The sequence below is a fragment of the Sinocyclocheilus anshuiensis genome, unplaced genomic scaffold (genome assembly GCF_001515605.1).
Source record: "Sinocyclocheilus anshuiensis isolate Anshui unplaced genomic scaffold, SAMN03320099.WGS_v1.1 scaffold117, whole genome shotgun sequence".
NCBI lineage: Eukaryota > Metazoa > Chordata > Actinopteri > Cypriniformes > Cyprinidae > Sinocyclocheilus > Sinocyclocheilus anshuiensis.
The window spans coordinates 2,871,141-2,880,782 of NW_015536624.1; the positions used below are offsets into that span (position 1 = coordinate 2,871,141).

The 9,642-nt window shown below is 34.0% G+C and overlaps 1 protein-coding gene across 1 annotated transcript in view; it reads left to right on the plus strand.

Moving 5' to 3' along the window:
- LOC107704964 (uncharacterized) overlaps positions 1-9,642 on the plus strand; it is a 16,119-nt gene that overhangs the window by 4,023 nt on the left and 2,454 nt on the right. Inside the window, exons 3-6 of the mRNA XM_016508059.1 lie at positions 2,126-2,219; positions 4,297-4,351; positions 7,778-7,918; positions 9,435-9,595. Of these exons, the coding sequence (XP_016363545.1) occupies positions 2,126-2,219; positions 4,297-4,351; positions 7,778-7,918; positions 9,435-9,595 (451 nt within the window). The remainder of the gene's footprint in view (positions 1-2,125; positions 2,220-4,296; positions 4,352-7,777; positions 7,919-9,434; positions 9,596-9,642) is intronic.

A 9,642-nucleotide genomic window follows, 5' to 3' on the forward strand; every position in this document is an offset into this window, starting at 1 on the left:
GACTCATCTATGTATCATTTGTGTCTTTGTGAGGACCAAATGCAGTCAAGTATAATTCAAGTTAGTTGACTTGTCCAGTATTTGGTCATATCATCAGCTATATTGGATTTTTCTTTAATGGGAACATGTCATGTCAAAATATACAACATTTATACAAAAATTCATACTTTATACGGACCCCCTGGCCTTACGTCAAGGACCACTAGGGGTCCACGGATCCCTGGTTGAGAAACACTGACCTAGACAGTTTTAGACTTCATATGATATGGCAACATTACTATGTAGGCAGCTCACAGTGATTTGAGACACGGTTATGTTGACCAGTTGTCTCTGCATGTCACCCTACTGTAGTCTATGGGTCAGTACAGAATATATACAGCAGGTATAGTACAGTATATGAAGAGTTCATTTGCAAAAGCAGATAACTCCATTTTTAACAATTCTCAAAAATCATGTTTTTTCATTGTGCATTCCAGTTAATCTCAATCAAACTGCAGTTGGGTTATTTTCGATTAGGTTAAAAAATAACTAAACATGACAGCTAACTAGCACAATAAAAACATGATTACATAATAAAAAACATGATTTTTGAAAATGTCAAAACACGGAGTTATCTGTTTTTGCAAATAAACTCTTCATATGTAAATCCACAATTATACAATATGAAATGTCCTTTACAGGGCCAGCAACATACAATTATACAAAAATATTCAGGTGCAAATTGCATGTTTGTATGCACATTTACTGTATAAAACAGTAGCATCAAAGTACCATAGTATTATCCTCTTTGAATTGTTGCTGGAAAGCAATAAGGCATCATGTACTGATAATAAAGCTCCTTTTGTCTTGATGTTTTTGACAGGATTGGTGAAAATTGCAGAGAGTTTGGGAGTGAGGCTGTTTCCGCCACGGAAAAAGATTATAGTTATGATTATGGGAAACCATTCTGCTGGAAAAAGCTCTTTTATTAACTGGTAATCACACCTCTCACATCAAAAACACCTTGCATCCCTAACTGATTTCATAGAATCAGATCTGGAGATAAAGATTATACAGACTGATGAGAATAATGAGAATGATGTTTTCTTTTCCTGATTTTGTTGTTCTGTACCAACATCTTATCCTCTTATCCTTTTTGACTCCAAGGCCCCCTTTTGTGATTATGAATTTGAAGGATTATGAATAAGGACAAGGATTTAAAAAAAAAAATGTTTTACTCACAATTTCTACCTGATAAAATATTTTAGAGATTGACATAACAAAAAAAAATATATAGTGAAAAAGTGAAAGTGACGTGACATGTGGCCAAGTATGGTGACCCATACTTGGAATTGGTGCTCTGCATTTAACCCATCCAAAGTGCACACACACAGCAGTGAACACACACACGGAGCAGTGGGCAGCCATTTATGCTGCGGTGCCCGGGGAGCAGTTGGGGGTTCGGTGCCTTGCTCAAGGGCACCTCAGTCGTTAATCTCAATCAAACTGCAGTTGGGTTATTTTCGATTAGGTTAAAAAATAACTAAACATGACAGCTAACTAGCACAATAAAAACATGATTACATAATAAAAAACATGATTTTTGAAAATGTCAAAACACGGAGTTATCTGTTTTTGCAAATAAACTCTTCATATGTAAATCCACAATTATACAATATGAAATGTCCTTTACAGGGCCAGCAACATACAATTATACAAAAATATTCAGGTGCAAATTGCATGTTTGTATGCACATTTACTGTATGAAACAGTAGCATCAAAGTACCATAGTATTATCCTCTTTGCATTGTTGCTGGAAAGCAATAAGGCATCATGTACTGATAATAAAGCTCCTTTTGTCTTGATGTTTGCGACTTCCCAAATATGAAATGAAATATACATTCATTATTAAAATGTCCATGGCATTTTAAGATTTCATTAAGTTACATGATTTTTCAGGTCTAGAAATCATAAAATGAATTAAAATTTAAATCATTTTAAGTCATTTTGTGGCCCCCTGCAAACCACTGCATTCGACCATAGTTCTAAAAAATACAAAATTAGTAAAAAGTATGATTACAAACAAGGATACACTTTGTATATGAATATGAGGATAAAAATGTTTAAAATAAAATCTGTCTTTCAGGTATGTGGAGGAGCACATACAGAAGACAGGTGTTGCCATTGAGACACAAGGCTTCACATTTATAACAAGTGGAAGAAAACGAGAGTCACTAACAGTAAGTACATTTATGTGCACACCAGAAAGCAGATTATTGTGAGAAAGCTGCTTAAGGCGAACAGTTTGCACTCTGTATATGGTACAAGGCAAATGGTTTTTATGTTTGATTGTGTTGGTACATTGATTACCTTTTTAGCGCGCATATTCATCTGTTTCAGTCAACTGACTTTTTCCATAATAAATTTGACAATTCAAGTTAGCATAGACCTTACTTCAGCTAACATTATATACATTTAATGCATGGTGGATGAGTGGAAAAGTCATGTGACAGAAACAGATGAGAAGTGAAAGTGCATTTGTGAGTGCTGTTAATTATGGGGCAATTAATAATAAAGACTCATGGTTCACATGTTGACCAGCGGGGGTTTTCTCTGGGTGTCATTCAATAAAAAGAGCTGCAAAGAGATCAATCAAATGAAAGCACATTAGCTTAACCTGTTTTAATGAATTTCTGAAGCAACCCTTGTTTGAATTTTTCAAGGACACCTTTTCCTGATCTTAGGATGGCTGTGAAAACCAGCTTTAGTGTTTATACAGAGACATAACTTTTAAAGAAGAGACTATGAACTGTTTGTTTGTTTTCAGCTACCAATAAGAATGTTGTAGGCTCAGATTCATTTAATAACTTTTTCAGTTTAAATCTGTTTCACAGAAAATCTGCATGTTTCCTCCTAAAATCAGAGCATAAAATGTGGGGAAAAAATGACATTACCCAGTCCTGTTCCATGCACTTTCTCCACATTATTCCCTGTTCTCACTCAACTTTTCTCCTTAATGGCACAAATCCAGAAAAAGCATTCTTGTGAGCAGATACAGAAGGAATCTCTGGAATTTTTTCTGCTGATTGAGGAGGAAATTCTTCGGAATTAATTTGAATACAGTCAAATGTGCCAGTAAAATACTGCTTGGATTAAGGCAGCATAAATTAGATCTACAGAAACAAAGATATCTTTAATAGACAGCAATTTGATTAAACAGAGTGAAAATATAGACTGTTTTTCTAAGAAAATAAATGAGTAATCTTACTTATAGTAACTTTATTGTATAATTATTATACTAATTATATTATAATTATAATATAGTATAATATCTTTATAATAACTTTTTTGATGCTTTTTCTCAGCAAGGATGCATTAAATTGATCAAAAGTGACAGAAACTTTGTCTTCTATTGTTGTATTGTTCTAAAAAATATATATATTTTGAATTATGTTATAAAAATATATATAAGTAAATGCTGTTCTTTATAACTTTCTATTCATCAAAGAATTATGAAAAACAAAGTCCATCATAGTTTCCATAAAAATATTATGTAGCACCACATTTTAAAATATATTCCAATAGAAAACAGTTATTTTAAATAATAATATTTCACAATATTACTTTTTTTATTACCGAATTTTTGATTAAATAAATGCAGACTTGGTGAGCATACGAGATTCTTCCATAAAAAGTTTTAAAAGGTCTGGAAATATCAAAAAGCCAAAGATTTCAACATGAATTTAAGCATTTATCATTAAGTTCTTTTTAAAAGCCAAATTATCTGAGCTATGTCTACATGCAGAATGCAAAAAGGGATGCAAAAGTATTTAAGAGGAAATGCTTTGGCCAAAAGACAACCTGGACAAAACGACAAAAAAAGCAAAATTGTACATGCGTGCATGTGGCGAAAGAGCAGACCATATCACAGCTTAGTCAGTCGCTCCTTCTGGAAGCAAAGGGGTTTTCTTAAAGACACAGCATCTTTTTTCCTTAACATATAGGGCTCTCCCTCTCTCTCTTTCCTTCACTGTCTCGTGAAGACCTCAATGTGAGTAATGCAATTACAGTGAAGGAGTGATATGAAAGGATTATCAGCTCTTTACAGGAAGAGCCTTCCAGCAGAACAGGAAGAGAGCTGCAGCGTGGCTGAGAGTGTCACACCATCACCCAGCCTGCAGAGAGAAAGAGAGAGGAGAGAGGAAGAGCAGGGAGCCTCCCTACAGCGGGGCCTGGCTTCTGACTTCACACCACATTCTCCTCTTTAAATGTGTCTGATCTTTCCTTAATCAACATGTTTGCTTCTTTTCCTCACAGGGAAATGCAACATTACATCTTTACCCGCATTTCAGACCTCTGCTGGAGTTCAAAGGTAGGAAATTTTAATAGAAGATTGATATGTAACTTTTAGTATGCTGTCAAAAGAATATATATATATATATATATATATAATAGATTAATATATGTTAGAACGTAGAATCGGTTCTATTTATTAATGTCTCAGTCCCTTTTAAATATGTTAGTGTGCTATATTATATATATTATGAATATGATTCAGATATTTCAGAACCTTTGATTTTTTTTTTTTTTTTTTTTGAATTACCCTTTTATTATTTAACTTTTCATTTTTTCATTGCAATTAATTTTTGTAGTTTTGCACACCTTTTTTCTGTGCATTTATGAACTATTCATGTTTGCCTATCAGATATGAATATTTCTTCTGTGCCATGCATATCGACTGAGAGTAAATGACGACTTCTAGGCGTTGTTGATTAGTGTCACATGGTAGCACAATAAAAAAGGGAATTTTCTATTGACTATTATGCATGATATTAAACAGCCAAACTAGTTTTTAGTGCTATTTTTCTCATTTATTACTTAGAAATTAGACTTGGTTTGAGGGAAATGTGTAGACGAGGCAGTAGCATCTATAGCTACGACTAACACCTCACACTGAGTCATGCAAGCGTATATACAGCCAGCGCAGTATCCGCCTGAGTGCGTGAAACATAACAACACATCTCATTCACATGCACCTCAATAAACTCCTTCTGGCTCTGCTGACTTAACACTTTTCGCTGTGTATTTATGTAACTGTTAAAACGAGAGTCCAGCTGGTGTCACAGCTAGACTGTATCGGAGTGATGGGTCTTCGTTGGTGTAGGTGAGTGGTCTTTGGGTGTGTCAGAGGGCATCATTACCGCACACTGATCGCGCAGTATTCCTTCAGTGGGCAGTGTGGGTTCACCTGGTGCAGAGAACCAGAATGAGTCATTCACACTGACAACAGTGCAGCATCAGTGGGGTAGATGTCTTCTCACATTACTGCTACAGAGAACATACAATTGATAGTCAACAACAGGAACAAATATGAAATGAACAATAAAAATAGCAGTTTGTATAGCCATTGCATATTACGAGCTTCAAGTCAGAGTCAAAACCTGACAAAATCATGACATGCATTCTTAAAACATACTATTTAAACAGTAAAACATGCATGCATCTTTTTTTATTGTAAGTATAAACCATCATTTTCTGAATTGTATGAATTTCATTCTACTTTGTTTACTCAAATTTATGAGCATGAACGTATTGCAGTTGTCTTCTATGTTCCTGGGAATGTCTATAATGTGTCTCATTGAAGGTTTTAAACGTCTGTGTTGGTCTTCAGGATGTGGGTTTGTGTAGGAAAGAATAATGAGATTTGCGATTGGTGCATTGTTTGGGTGTGGTTTTGGCTGGTTTGTCTTATCTCAATAACTTTGACACTATCATCATGACTTGGGTCTCTCCACAGTGGTGCTGCTGTGCGGTTTGGAGATGACGCAGCACTTTCTTGACCTTTGACTTTTCCTCAGTGGACTAGATCCCTCAGTATCTCCTTCCACCTTTCAGCAGCAAAGTGAGACGCGTTTCTCCAGTTACCTTTTCACTTTTAAAAAGACTCAAAGATCCCTTAATAATCCCTGGTTATTGAGCCTATATCACATGCACATGACTACATCTGATTTTAATTACATAGCACCTGTGGAATTAAATAACTACATGGATATGCTACTGTTCAAAAGTTTGAGGTCAGCAAGCTTTTTTTTTATTTCGATTTTTTTTATATACATTTATTCAGCAAGGATGAATTAAATTGATCACAATGAAGGCAGAAAAGACATGTAATGTTACAGAAATGCTGTTCTTTTGAACCTTCAATTCAATTCATCTGAAAAAAAAATGTATCAGTTTCCACAAAAATATTAAAGAACACATCTGTTTTCAACATCGATTAATCATAATAAAAAAAATAATAAAAAATAAAAAATAAAAAGGTGCATGGAAAAAAAGCAAAAATACTTATTTATACAACCAGCAGCATTGTAGAGTGGAGAAATCAAGGAATAAAAAAAGAGCTATAAAAATCAGTGCTTTATTGTGCCAACGCACTGATTGCAAAATTAAACATTTAAAATTACAAAGAAAATGAAGAAGTTAATGGAGATTAATACATTAAACTGTCAACTTGGACATGTGAATTTCACATTAGTTCCGTTTCGTTCCAGTGTTATAATTTCAAATACCTCATTTCTTATATTTTAAATTTTACCACGATTAGTTACACCCATCTAACAAAAACAAGAGCTTAATGTTAGGTCAGAAATTATGCCACTTAATTTCCATTTTATTATGAATGTATTCCGCTGTACAGTTATTTTAAATTGTAATAATATTTTACAATATTACTGTATTTTTAATCAAGCAAATGCAGCCTTAGTGTGCATAAGACACTTTCAAAAATATTTACATAATTACATAAAATTTACAATATATTTATTTAAATATTTATTCAAATTCTTGATTGGTAGTGTATATGATGGTGATCTTATGTACTCATAGGAAACAAAAATAATACATTTGATCATCCATGTTTATTTTATAGCTCCAAAGTAATTTTAGGAGAAATATAAAATCTTTCTCGATGAAACCTCTGAACAATAATGTTCAAAATCTGAGGATTTTCTGAAATGAGAAAGAGAGAGCAGTTAAGAGACGGAGAGAGATGGACAGACAGATTTGAGGGTGTGTTGGTGCACCTTTGTTGAATGTTGATGAGACAGAACAAGACGGGTTTGTGCGAGATCTTGCACAACTGCAGCCACTATCTGAAAGAGCTTCAGTGTGAACCGCAGATGTGTTGTGAAGGTAGCACAATCATTTGATGAGACCTGACATATAGTTACTATGCAGATTCAAGGTGTGATGTTACTTTTCTAAACGATCTAACTTGTGATTTTCACCTGGCGATAAATGATAAAAACAATATTTGACTAAGAAACCACCCCAAAAAAAATGAGCAATTGCACATCAGCGTGCTAAAATCATTGTGAACATGTAAGCAACCATAAAGCAGGCATTGTGGCGATGACAGAAGCACCAATCGCAATCTTTAGAAAATGTAGTTTTATTTTATTTATATGCTTTCAAAACTCTTAGCGTGTGAATATTGGCTGGCTGGCGTTGCTTCACAGTCGTTCTTCACTGGCTAGCTTTATGTGGCTCCACCTTAAAGCTGCCAGTTGAAGAGCTGTTGTGGGTAACCATAACAACAGACCACCAGAGGGGGCGTGGTCTAGAAAACTGTACGAGTCAATCAGAATTCATGAACATGTTTTATTAATCAGATGGGTTTTTTTCCCCTAGAATTATACTTTTGAAACATCAGATTGTTGTTATAATGATGAATCTGCACTTAGGGTTGTGTTTCTAATACCAGCGCAGTTTTATAAATGCCTGGATTTGTATATTGTAGGTGTCACGGATTACCTGAGCGCTGAGATTTCCACCTCCAAACAGAAGAAGTTCAGCCTGGTGACGTTTGTGGACACTCCAGGTTTGGTGGACGGAGATATGGTGTGCCCTTTCGATGTCAACAGTGCCATCACCTCTTTTGGTAAGGCTGCGTCTCTTCATTTTGTACTGTTTTAGCTTCTATAGCTGTTCCTGAAGCCCCACCCCACATTTTGCATGTTTTCCTAATCAAACATCTGATTCAGGTCATCAGCTTATTTGTAAGAGACTCCAATGGTGCTTTCAAGTCAATTCAAGTTCACATTTAAGAGTTGGCAAGCTGTAATGACTACATCAGGTGTGTTCAAGTCACTTTGGTTGGAGCAAGATGGCTATGCACCTTTTCTACAAAAAAATTCATCACAATTTTTAAACTCTACTTCTACAAAATGATAAGCAAAGAATGTAAATCTGTGTGTTTTTGCTTTGTTTTTATTCACTTTATGGAGGTGCTGTACATTGAATCGTTATATATTCTATAGTAATTGTACAATACTGTCTTTTTTTTAGCGCAACTTAGTTTTATTGTATTTGACAAATTATAATAATTTTCATTAATTCACCTACAATACAGATGCTGCATCCATTGCGTATGATGTTTTCTCACTGACACACCGCCAACTCAGAAACTCGTGGCTTAAAGAAAGTTCAAAGTTTCCTACTCTTAATTACAGCTTTGTGTTGGTGTTCATGTGCGTTTAACTTGTAAATATGTTACATATGTTAATCTTGACTTGAATACACCACAAAACCTGAAATGGATCTATCATCTGAAACTGATTTAAAAAATATTTTTCTGGGTTGTTTCACTCTTTTAACAAACCATTTTCTCTAAGGCAAATTTTTCTGAAAGTTTTTTGTGTTTTAGTTAGTGTACTGCATGTTAACTGTGTGTACCAGTGTAGATATTGCTAACTAAAATTATTACAAATTTGTTTTCATTAATGAAATAAATCTGATATAAATATATAAAATCAAAATGTTAGATGAACTAGCAGAAATGAAATGTTTAAGTACTTAAAATAATACAACTTTCATACAATTAAAGTAAAGCTAAATATAAATATAAAAAAAAAGAATAAAGATGACAAAAGCACATAATAAAATTACTAAAATTAAAATAGAAACTGAAAATATAAAAATAAAAGCTAGTTCAAAATATTAATAAATGCTATAATAGTATATAAATAATACTACATCAACACTGACAAAAATAATACTGGATATACACATTTAATAATTTTAAATAAAATGTTCTAGAAAGTTGTTAAGACCATTTAAAATGATCAGGAGAATTTAAAATGTACAGTCTTTCTTGTCAGAGACAATGGACCAAAAAAATATTGATGACTCATTTTGTAACAAGTAGCTAATCTCGCTAAATTAAAGGCTATTTTCTATTTTAGAAAAAGACAAGCTCTTCAGTATGCCCAACCCAACTTCCTGTTTCAATGTCAACACAGGAACAACAATTGTGTTTTTCAATCCAATTAAAATTATCTTTCTAAACAAAATGGACAAGTACCAGTTATAAGGTTTTAGATTTTTGTCCTAAATTAAACCGCACAAAGGTTAGAGTAACACTTTTCTTCACATTTTACATATCTGTGTATTTTCAGGTGAGCAGGCGGACCTCATCTTTGTGTTTTTTGACCCGATGGGACAGGCATTGTGCAAGCGTACATTGAACATTGTTGAGAAGTTGAGTGAGAAGTGTGGAGACAAACTGCGCTTTTACCTGAGCAAAGCTGACGAGGTTGGACGAGAAACGGACAGACAGGTGTGTGTGTGTGTGTGTGTGTGTGTGTGTGTGTGTGTGTGTGTGTG